At 48.9% G+C, this 11,332-nt stretch overlaps 5 protein-coding genes across 5 annotated transcripts; 3 read left to right on the top strand and 2 right to left on the bottom strand.

Moving 5' to 3' along the window:
• Positions 1-2,163: 2,163 nt before the first annotated feature.
• Positions 2,164-2,412, bottom strand: CTAM01_14086 (uncharacterized protein; the record flags this gene model as incomplete). The annotated part of the gene is made up of 1 exon (XM_060530087.1): positions 2,164-2,412. One exon carries the CDS (start codon positions 2,410-2,412, stop codon positions 2,164-2,166), a length of 249 nt encoding a protein of 82 aa, XP_060375369.1.
• A 1,230-nt stretch (positions 2,413-3,642) lies between these two features.
• On the top strand, positions 3,643-4,080 carry CTAM01_14085 (uncharacterized protein; the record flags this gene model as incomplete). Its single annotated transcript, XM_060530086.1, has 1 exon — positions 3,643-4,080. The coding sequence occupies one exon, from the start codon at positions 3,643-3,645 to the stop codon at positions 4,078-4,080; it is 438 nt and encodes a 145-aa protein (XP_060375368.1).
• Positions 4,081-5,171: 1,091 nt separating this feature from the next.
• CTAM01_14084 (uncharacterized protein) lies at positions 5,172-6,263 on the top strand (the record flags this gene model as incomplete). The annotated part of the gene is made up of 1 exon (XM_060530085.1): positions 5,172-6,263. The coding sequence occupies one exon, from the start codon at positions 5,172-5,174 to the stop codon at positions 6,261-6,263; it is 1,092 nt and encodes a 363-aa protein (XP_060375367.1).
• Positions 6,264-7,005: 742 nt separating this feature from the next.
• CTAM01_14083 (aminotransferase class-III) lies at positions 7,006-9,589 on the top strand (the record flags this gene model as incomplete). Its single annotated transcript, XM_060530084.1, has 7 exons — positions 7,006-7,138; positions 7,199-7,509; positions 7,605-7,692; positions 7,762-7,927; positions 7,990-8,188; positions 8,258-8,429; positions 8,865-9,589. 7 exons carry the CDS (start codon positions 7,006-7,008, stop codon positions 9,587-9,589), a joined length of 1,794 nt encoding a protein of 597 aa, XP_060375366.1.
• A 564-nt stretch (positions 9,590-10,153) lies between these two features.
• CTAM01_14082 (pectate lyase 2) lies at positions 10,154-11,332 on the bottom strand (the record flags this gene model as incomplete). Its single annotated transcript, XM_060530083.1, has 4 exons — positions 10,154-10,316; positions 10,388-10,901; positions 10,956-11,125; positions 11,184-11,332. 4 exons carry the CDS (start codon positions 11,330-11,332, stop codon positions 10,154-10,156), a joined length of 996 nt encoding a protein of 331 aa, XP_060375365.1.

Here is an 11,332-nt window from a genome sequence, read left to right as displayed (position 1 = left end):
TCCTCGAGAGCCTGACGAAGCTGATCTTCGGTATATTGAGGCATTATATATAGAAGAAGACATGTGCAAAAGATGAGCCCATTTGGACGCGAATTGAAAATGTTGTGATAAAAGGAGGTTGGGGGTGGGCATTGGGTTGTGGTGGATTTTCGCGTTTTTGTGGGTGCCAGAAACAGGGGGGTGCCAGGAAGTGGGTATGTTGACTTATAGTTGACGAAGCAAGTATGCCACGGGCCAGGTACATGACTGATCGAGCAGGTCAGTCCTCTGAGAAGAACCTGTTCGCAAAACCATTAGCATATTTTGAGTCGAGAGAACCGCCCCACCCAAACAGATGAGGTAGCTTCCTACTGACATAGGCGGAGAAGACCATGCAAAGGGCGGCGATGATGTAGCCAGCATTTGCAGGATTGAGAAGCGACATGGCGGATCTTATAGATATGATGCTATGATCAATCTTGCCGGTATGAATATAGGCTTCTAAATCAATGTACAGAAATCGATTGCTAAATGCACTTGTCAATCGGAGGAACGGGTTAGAGAAGCAGGTTATGGGGATGGGCGAGAATCAATCATTGAATTGTAGTCAGTGAGACGGCTTCTCTGCGGCGTGTCTCCTTGTTGATGATTACTCAACACCTAATACCGAGGATACACAATGGACTATGACAGCTCATATGTGAGCGAAGCAGGCGGATGAGGATAGATTTCTGGTCAGAAACGCCGCCGGACGCTATTTGTCAGACGCCCGACTTGATTTCGTGACAGGTCTTCTACGTCATCTCGGCCAGAACACCAAAGGCCTCCACATGTAGCGTTGCCCAGTTCTGAGGGCGTTGAGTCTGACTTCTTCTACCATATTTTGTTTCACTGATTATTAAACCATATGTTCTCTGATTTCTCAACTGCGTGCTCGACGACTGATACTATCCGATATTTAGAATCAAAGGGCAAATGGAAATGATACTATACGCTTTCTCTACCTAAACCCCTCTGCTCCGCATTTCTATCGAGATATGTGCAGCAAGTAGGTAGTAGCTTGAATCGAATGGGATAGGGGTCTTATGTTTGATAACGATTAGAATTTGATACGATTAGTAATTAAATTCCTCGGAGTTGCTTATCGTCAGACTTTGAGAGCGTATTGCTCCTCAGCCAGATTGACGCACTAGCTATGGATTTCTCCTGTGCGTGCTATTGCTACTGAAAATATGCTGGTCACATCGAAAGCTCTGATTGTTGATCTGCAAGGGTCTTGAATCAGCGAATAGGGAATAAGTGAAAAGGCCCACATCCACACAACTCATCTACTCATCAAGACTATCATTCTTCGGTATTATAACTTAGCCATTGGTGAAAGCAGACAAATAGTGCTACGGATGAATATACGATGGGTAGGAAAGATGACTATTTAGCACCATTCGCCTCGTATAGCTGGGCAGACCCCTCTCTGATTCAGGCGGTATAAGATTAAGCGAAGGAGGAAGAGATAAGAAGTAAGAATTAGAAGTCTCAATTCAAATTTCACAATAATCCAAAGCATCGCTCGTAAGATTTCTGGACGCTTGTTCACATTCCATGCTCGAGCACATGGGGCTTCATACCTCTTTGAGGGCAAAGTTTACCAGACACAAACTAATTTGAAAACTGATAAAAGATAGCATTGGTGTTAGTAGGGTTAGTACATCGTGCGATCAGTTCAAATCGACATCGGCGCGGACCAGCTGACGGAACTCGTCGGAGGCAAGCAAGAAATCATACACCAATCTTGCCTCTCATACAAAACCGATAGGGGCAAATCACCCCCATGTTCGGTCATCCTACCATACTAGCATCACATTCATCTCCGGGAGCCGGTTGCGAAAAGATGACGAATTTTCAGATTCAGCATTCACGCAACGTGTTAAAACAGTAAATATGTTGTTATTCAATTCCTATGCGCCCCCTGAGCCTTAAAAATGTAATGAAATACATTCGATAGGCTTTCAACTGAGCGTTGAGATCGATATTACAACAATCGACTGCTGCCAAATCCTTTTTCCCCTACTGGAAAGCCTTCTTCTCTATGTGATAGCTAAGTGACTAATATCCCAGAAGTTACTCGGGTGGCATGGGCCTGTCCAGTTGAAGGTGGACGTTCTAGCTGCCCCACGCCTCAAGATCTCAGCAGCTGCCGAGGGACTTGAGCTGCCATCCGGAAGGGGGGTTCTGGGTGCTGATGAAGCTCAGCCCGCAGCTGGTCGTCGCATCGATGAACCAGTTACGACCGTTGACGGTGATGTGGCCCTGTCCGCCCTTGGGTATGCAGGCAGTGCCAAGCTGAAAGCTGTTGCCATCGAGAAGCTGGACTTTGCAGTTGGCGAGGACAACCGCAGCCTGGGCGGCAATGGCGAGGATAGTATAGGTCTTCATATCTGACAATCTCATCAGCAGTTTGCTCGCGTATAGGTGTAGTGTTGCTCACTGATAGGTAATTGGTCGCTAATGAAGACGGTTCAAGTTGGTATGAGGAAGCTTCTTAGAAAACTGATTCAATTGTGCGGTGTGCTGGAGGAAACAAACAGTCTATGGACTCAAAGGAATCCTCTGTATTTATACATCTCAGTAGTGGTTAGGAAGGTCGGAGTTCATTGTCGGATTTGTGAGAGACAGCGGAGCGAGACCGACTCAACCAAGCTCACAGAGTGTGTGGTCTATGACATGTCTGATTGTCATAGTAACTCATTTTACGGAGTAAACGTATTAGGAAGAATGTCAGAAATCTCACGGTCAGCAACAGGCGTACGATGTGAGCCGTCACTTGGTTGTATAGTATTGACTAAACCATTCTTCGTGATGGGAAGAAAGTGTGGGTCCTGCGTGACGGCCCACACCGTACGACTGGTATTGACTGGGAGAATTACAACATTCGTCCCAATACGTTAACTCCGTAAAATGACTAGTCATAAGAAGCAAACATGATGAGTAGTCGGATAAGTCCTTAGAGAGCCTAAGTTCCTACACTCTCTTATACAGTAGGTAATTGAGTTCATTTTAAAGTTGTCAGGTGTTTGGGGATGTCGTGCGACCTCTCTCAGGTTCGTATGATAGCTTCTCTGATGCCGGACCCGACGGATGAGAGACTTGAATACACGTCAAGGGAATTGGTAATCCAGAGCGGATGAATTACATACTTTCCCGATGCTCTAGGCTTACCTATTTGGACCCTGCTGCGACGTGCCATTTCACGTAACTTACCCGGCTCCGACCTCTCGTGGAGCAAAAGCCCTGTAGCCGTATGGAATCGATGACAAACCCAAAATAGCCAATCTGATACAGAGTGCAATTGCCCAAATATTCCACCGTTCAAATGTCATTATCAAATAGCGCCGTTCAGTGATGTGCTAAGTGAGGTAGACACTTAGCCCAGGCTTAGGTTGGCCAGTGGCTGAAGAATTGGCTAGGCTATCCGCAACTAAGGTTTGTCATCCGCAAAAGTCTAGAATGGGACGGGCCGGTCAATATGTCAACTCGTTCCACCAGCATGTACAAAAGGCTAAGGGAAGCCTTGGTCTCACTTTCAGCTGTGTCTCAGCAAACCACATGACATAAAACAACTAGTCGGCTCGCGTCACTTAGAATTACTCACATCTGTATCTTCCAATGCCTGCCATTGAGCTTACGGACATAGCAGCAGTCAAAGATGCCATCGGTCCTATCGATCCTAACAAACCGGTCTACATGCTCAATATTTTGAAGTTTCGCCCCGTCGCTATTTACGACCCTACCGCTGCAGCCGATTTCCACTCTCTCCCCGCTTGTAGCGGTCAAGATGCGTGGCAACAACGTTACGTGCCTGCTTTTTTCGCCCTTCCTACAATGAATGGCACTCGTGTCCCATTCTCCGGCAAAATGGTTGGGAAGGTGCTAGGGCTGGAGGACGATGATTGGGATGAAGTGGCTCTTGTGCAATACGAGAATATTGGAGTTTTCAGAGACACAATTGCGAGCGAAGAGTACAAGCGACTTGTAGTGCCGCACCGAGTTGCCGCTCTGGCTGATGCGCGATTGTTTGCGTTTGAGTTTTCAGGTTCTCTTTGAGTAGAGCTGACTCTTTGGCTAATTACGGAAAGCATTCCGCAATTCTTTCCAGCGACGTATTCCGACCTGTCAGCCCGTGGCTCGAGTCATGCACCTCGGCAGTTGGCTGATAGCTAAAGATAGCGAAGGGGGGGAAGCACCCTGGAGTTTTGATAAGATACAATCAGAAAAGAGATAAGTCTGTCAAGTTGAATCAGCGGATAAGAATTCCTACAAAGACTCAAGATGTTTAACTCCGTTGTGAGGGGCCGATGGCGCTCGTCCATGGCGGGGAAAGACATTAATACCGACAAATTTGGTGCTAGGACTGATCAGGCAAGTATCCCAGTAATAACTGGATGGAAACTTCCGTTGCTTCTCCCCGTAATCCACTCACCGTGCTTGGGCCGCTGAAAGAGTCCCTCTTTTTCCTCCTTGACATCAAGATTCCCCCCACGTGTTTGTTGTCTGTTACGCCCAACACGCCGGAGTTGGATCATAGCAACGTTGCTTGCCTGTCATAATGGAAGGTCAACCCGAGGCCGTCATGTCTTTACAATTTCAATCAGAAACGCGGCGACGAAAGGGCTCCAAACACGACAAAACGGGATGTCTGACCTGCCGATATCGGTAAGCCCGCCTCACCGATAACCCTATCGCGGGACCTCTCATTCTGATAAGTATTCTTGGAACATTAGGAGGAAGAAGTGCGTCGAGAACACGTTTCCAATCTGTGGAACATGCTCCAGGTTGAATCTGAAATGCGTGCGATCGACGGCTCGCGATGTAGTCCCGACTACCTGGGTCGAACAGAAGAAGAGCACACTGCAGGCAACTCAGGCGCTACGACCGTCGACGAGAGATAACTCGCATCAACCATTATCGTCATGTTTTCCGTTGCTTGCTTCACCTCCGGGCGTCGACCAGGGCGAACCGCCTCAGAAGCGACAAGTAATGCGATACTACATTACAGTGCTGAGCCATTTTTTGACTGCAAGCGAGCAATTCAACTCGTTCCTATCTGGTTCGTCACTCTCTGAATGAATTGGATGCACTTCCATATGTCTCGATGGGCTGCAACTGACACTTAGAATCTTTCAGAGTTCCTACCAATGGCTATGGAATCGAGTGTGCTTTACGATGCACTGGTCGCTTTTGCTTCTGGTCACTTATCACTCACGAATGAGTCATATCGGGTCTCTGCCTTAGAAGCTCACTCGACAGCAATCACCAACCTCGCCACAGCCCTCGCTAAACCACAACATGAAATCACATGGTACGAAATCAAAGCAGCAACATGCTTGGCCTTTGTCATAGGTGAGGTATGCGTAGGAGATAACGACGGGTGGTGTGCCCACCTCAACGGTGCCAAGCTCATCATCGAGTCCGCCGTGGTCAATCCAAGCTCAGGGACGACCTTGCGAGGACCTGAAGTCTTCAAACGGAGCTCCGAGGGTCAGTGGATTCTTCGAAACTTTGCGTATCACGACATGATTGGGAGTGTGACCATGCGGAGGAGGCCGCTGCTAGACTGCAGTTATCTGGATGGCATCACAGACGTTGTCGACACCTACCTAGGCGTCGCCACAGATCTTTTACGCCATGTAGCTACTTTGAGTAGCATCGATGAAGAGACCAGACTCGATGTTGCTCTAGGGGCTGAGGAGATAACCAGAAGAAAGAAGTTGTTCCATGCCACCTGCGAAGGAGTCGAGCAAGAGCTGCAAGACTGGCGATGCAGGCCAGATGCCGCTCCAGAACTTGCTGCTCTGGCGCATGCATTCAGGAGCGCTGTCCTTATTGTGCTATTCCGACTGATACGGAGTCGCCTGAGTTCAGAGGAAGAGTCCACTCAAGGGGCAAGCTCTGAAGCCATGACAGAGGAGATGCTACCGACAAAGATGCGGACGCAGGTGTCTAACATCCTGAGGCACGTCTCAGATATTCCGGTCGGGTCACATACCGAGTCGGCAATACTCTTCCCTCTCTTCCTTGCTGGCGGCGAGGCGACTGAGGACGAACACATGGATGCTGTTCGTGTTCGGTTGCAGATGACGTTGCAGAAACGACGATTCCAGAATATTTCTCGTTCTTTGATGATACTAGAAGATTTATGGCAAAGGCGGCAAAACTCAGGTTTGACAGATGAAGCAGACTGGACTGACATCTTGGACGAGACTGGGGAACATCTTCTCTTGACTTAGGGCCGGTTATCGGTACAATTCACAAGAGTCTACTAAAATGATGGAAATGCACAAACAAAGGCTAGCTACATTGAGCGTCAGGTCGGCGACCACGTATAACCCATGCTCAGCAAGCGATGCTGAACCAATAATCTTTAAGCTCACGACTAGATCTACAGAGACCAACAAGATCGGAACCGGTCCTTACCCCGCCTTAGGCCGATGCAAAGCCTCCACACACGCCAGATACGCCATGCAGATACGCCTTGAGCCCATATGATACCGTATCAGATAGTCAGCCTCCAATATTGACCAGCTTTCAGATCAGAGCAACGATAACGATACAAGGTGACATGCTTAGGACTAGGTATATTTCTAGCCCACCTCCCGCATGTGGCCACAAAGCTTATTACCTCCAGTGTCTCTGCTCTCAACCTCGCGAACCCTCGAGTATTACGTCTATCTTGTTCTGTCCACTTGACCGGCTGTGATAAATACTTTTGAGATGGCTACTGCGTCGCAAAAGATGGCAAAGACAGCCGCCAAGCTTGGTCCAGAAATCGTATCAACACTCAACCCCGTCGTGAACGGGATTCCATCTGCCAGTGCAGTCCTCCACCGCTCACTGAAAAGCGCGCCGCCACATGTGGTATCAGCAAAGGGCAAACATCTAACATTTTCTGATGGCCGAACCATCTTGGATTCAACATGTGGCGCAGCAGTAGCATGCATAGGATCGAACAATGAACGAGTCAAGAAAGCCATGGTTGAGCAAATTGACAAGTTTGCCTATTGCAACTCCATGTTCTTTGGCCACGAGATTGGGGAGAAGCTTGCTGATGAACTCATTGGCGGCACAGGCGGTGCCATGTCGAAAGCGTACATCATGTGCTCAGGTATAATCTCAGCCCCTTCGAGAGGAAATGATAACAAACACTTGAGACTAACGCTCCTAGGCTCTGAGGCTATGGAATCCGCAATGAAGATGGCACGACAGTATTTTATGGAATTGTCTCCTCAGCAGCCAAAGCGGATCAATTTCATTGCCAGAGAAGGATCATACCATGGTACAACTCTTGGTTCGCTGTCAATGAGCGGGCATGTCGCGCGGCGGAGTCTCTTCCTCGATATGCTGCTTCCGAACATATACAGAGTGTCAGCTTGCAACCCGTACCGCGGTATGAGCGAGGGTCAGACCGAGCAGGAATACGTCAGTCAATTGGCCGATGAGCTGGACCAGAAATTCCAAGAGCTTGGCCCCGATTCGGTATGCGCATTTGTCGCAGAGCCTGTTGTTGGTGCAGTAGGTAGTCCTCTAATGTCTCAACTATTATAACCTCGTTTTAATATTCATTCCCGCAGACTCTGGGTTGTATTCCAGCTCTGCCTGGATATTTCAGGGCTATTAGAAAGGTCTGCGACAAGTATGGCGCCCTACTTATCTTGGATGGTAAGAACACCGAGCCTAAGGCGCACGTCTAAAACATTTTGTACCAAATAAACACTGACATTCGCGAAGAGGTCATGTCCGGCATGGGTCGCTGCGGCTCTCTGCATGCGTGGCAACAAGAGGGAGTTATCCCTGATATCCAGACACTTGCTAAAGGTCTCGGCGGCGGTTACGCGCCCATGGCTGGTATGCTCATCAATCACCGTGTGGCTGATGCTCTCAAGAACGGAAGCGGGTAAGATCTCTACAGACTTCTCCTGCATAATCATCATTCAAGGTTGACTAATCACCATTCAGCTCATTTTCACACGGACATACTTATCAGGGCCATCCTGTTGGATGCGCTGCTGCTCTCGAAGTCCAGCGAATCATCCGGGAAGAGGATCTCGTCGCAAACGTTCGAAAACAGGGCGCTCTGCTTGAGAAGCAGTTGCGGTACTACCTAGATGACCACCCTCATGTTGGCAACATCCGAGGCAAAGGCCTCTTTTGGGGGGTAAGTCTATGAGAGGCTATTCGCTCTTTGCTTTCTCGGGGCGCAAACTCACAAGCCTTTCTCCTGTAGATCGAGTTTGTCATGGACAGAATTACCAAAGAACCCTTCCCAAGATTTGAGGATATTGCGAACAAAACTCATCTTGTTGGATTCAACGACTTCAGCATCAGCTTGTATCCAGGGATGGGAACGAAAGATGGTGTTCTGGGCGATCACGTCCTTCTTGCGCCTGCATACACTAGTACAAGCGAAGAGATTGAGGAAATCGCGTCCAGAACTCGAGATACTGTCTTTCAGGTATTCGAGAGTATTGGGACTGCCACTCGTGGTTGAATATTTTTAAGCGCACTGTATGTAATCTTGGTGTTAGATGGTATTCAAGTTTCCCCTTCAAAACTGCCGAACTCAACCAAACGACATTATCAGAAGCCTGCAATTAAGTACGCTTTCACAAAAGTCCCTCGGGATGATAGGACCTGACGATCGCCACCCTAGTCGGCATAGCAGATTCAAGCTAGCGGCAGCCTAGCCATCACACCTTGATGCGTCAGCAATCTTGTGCACACTTTTCACGCCTTCCATTGTTTGTTTATTGAGCTTAGAGATCTCTGACTTCTTTGCCCGTGTTCCCTAAGCAAACATTTTCATTGCAAATTTGCTCAAAACGCACAAGTAGCCACCATGAGCATATATCCGAGGTGTGCTGGCGATGTGACCTTCAACACACTATCATCTAACGCGTTTTCCGAATGGCCGGAGTCCATCGCTGGCATAATATGCAAGACCCCGCCCGTCGGCCGCAACAGCGCCCCGCACTTTGCGGAATGCTGCTCCGGCACGGTCTACAACATCACGAGCCCGACGTCGCCCAACGACCAAGTGTACCCAGTCTCATGCGCTACTTTTTGTCAAGTCAGTCCGGAGATGAATGCCGACAATCCGGATAACCCCTACGGGTTCAGCAACCACTTCATGTGTCTCACCGACGGCACAAGGGAGCCCTCATCCTGGGAGGTTGTCTGCGCCACGGTGACACCGCCGGGCGTGGCATGGCCTACGAGTTTTCCCAATACTCCTGTCCTCTCGTGGAAGACTAGGTCTTGGACGACCGATATTTACTCGCGCATCAGCGAGGTTACGTCTGTCGTTGAAAGCCCGACTACATCGCCAACCGCGACGGTAACGACAGATATCACAACATCTTCGTCGTCTCAAGAAGCTTCGATCTCAATGTCTGACTCAAGCGCGGCATCCACACCAATTACTACAGCTTCATCAACACATACGAGCGCAGCTGTGGCGACGCCAACAGGTAGCGGTGCCGCTGAAGGCAAGAGAGTGCATGCGAGTGACCTCACGTTGAGCATCCTGCTCCTTATAAGCGCCCTTTGTCGCGCTTAAACCCGTCGTCTCCAACGATTGAGTCAAGAAGGCTGCTGTCAAAGACTCTGAGCATGCATCCATCCGTCGCAACGGGCATTTCGTCGCCTATGTTGGATCTTTCTTGCGGGGATGACTCGCATTTCAAGCTTAACGTCAAGGACTAAGGCTGGGGTGGCCAGTCAACGTGTACTAAGTGGTAGTATGTAGTGGTCTGTGATCAATATGAGCGTATCTTTGGATAACCTTGTCCAGACGCTTAGGTGAAACCCGATGACACCCGGGATAGATTAAGTTGCCAAGCTTTGAGACAAGCATTCTTCTCGGTACAAAGACCATCTGTGCCAAGCTAATGCTCAGATGATCAACTTATTGCTTCACCGCTTGTTAACTCAAGGCCAGTTTGAGTTCATCCCCATGATCATGAATGAGAGATAGAAAGTGATATAGATTTCATGTACAATACTCCGAAGACATAACGTCATTTGGGTCTTCTAAATGAAGTCATTCCTCCTTGTAACTTCTCATAGACACACCCGACGGATTTCGCTTATCACATTGGCAGTACAACTCGACGTGAGCCACTCAAAATCCAAGAGTCTGTCCGGCCTCCTTGGTCACAGCAGCCTTCACATTGGCAGATCCAAGAAGAGAGTACGAGTAAGGAGGGCTGTTAGCATTCAATGTGCCAACTGATGCAGTGTTTTGGCTTTCACCACCAAGCACAACATCAATGGCAACAGCATACCTGTGGAGTAGGATCATTAGTCACGGAACACTGCCAGCTTAAGGTAGTCCAAAGTGGTTGAAGGCACTTACCCAATCTCCTTGCTAGACTCGCTAAATATGGCCTTCTTTCCGACATTCTCAAAGACGGAGCTCTGAATGAGAGCTTGTGCACTCATGCGAGTGTTGATGCCCGTATCCATGGTGTTGTAGAACTGGTTGTAAATATGGGCAGTTCCGAAACGCAAAAGGGGCCCACGACTGCGGACGTTGTAGAAGTGATTATTCGCATAAGTGACGTGGAGGGTTCCCGTATCCTCGGCGGCATTACTGTCAGAGTGGCCAACAAGAGAGCCCTTGGAGTGGTCATGAAAGTACGTGTGGGAGATGGTGACCCAGTCAGCGGCGTGAGAGAGATCAGTCAACCCATCGTAGAAGTCCTTGTCGCCGTCGCGGGTGGCAGAAAGATCGCAGTGGTCTACCCATACGTTCTTGGATAGCTGGATGGTAATGGCGTCACCGTGGTCTGCTTCGACCTTGCTGATCTTCATGTTGCGGACGATAACGTTCTTTTGTCCAAGAATAGTGAGGCCGATACCCTCTAGAGCTATAATCGAAAAATATGAGCTTTGAGGGGGTTCGAGTGAGTAGCGTCACTTACAGCTGCCCGTCTTTCCCACGATAGTTTTATCAGAGCCGACTTGGACTTTTGCCGCGCCGACAATGTTGCCTGAAACAATGACAATCCCTGGACCGGATGCAATAGCTGCGGCGGATAGTTGAGCAAGGTTCGTCACTGTAGTAGTGGTTCCTCCGGCGCCACCCTTGGTTCTAAATTTCACGGATCAGTTCAAATGTTCTGGACAACTTTGATATCGTCTATCCTTACCCGCCATTCTGAGTGGCATAACCAATGTTTGCTGCATCCGTGATAGCAGCCCTCTTGTTCAGGAGACGACCTTCAGGGTTCGTAGGAGTGGGCGAAGCCGATGCAGCGATAGCCAGAAAGGCCCAAGACGCAAAGCCATTCAACTTCAT

This window comes from Colletotrichum tamarilloi (genome assembly GCF_030869305.1).
Source record: "Colletotrichum tamarilloi strain Tom-12 chromosome Unknown Scaffold_112.1, whole genome shotgun sequence".
Classification (NCBI taxonomy): Eukaryota; Fungi; Ascomycota; class Sordariomycetes; order Glomerellales; family Glomerellaceae; genus Colletotrichum; species Colletotrichum tamarilloi.
The sequence above is the reverse complement of the archived record's forward strand: the minus strand, read 5'-3'. Positions and strand labels throughout refer to the sequence as shown.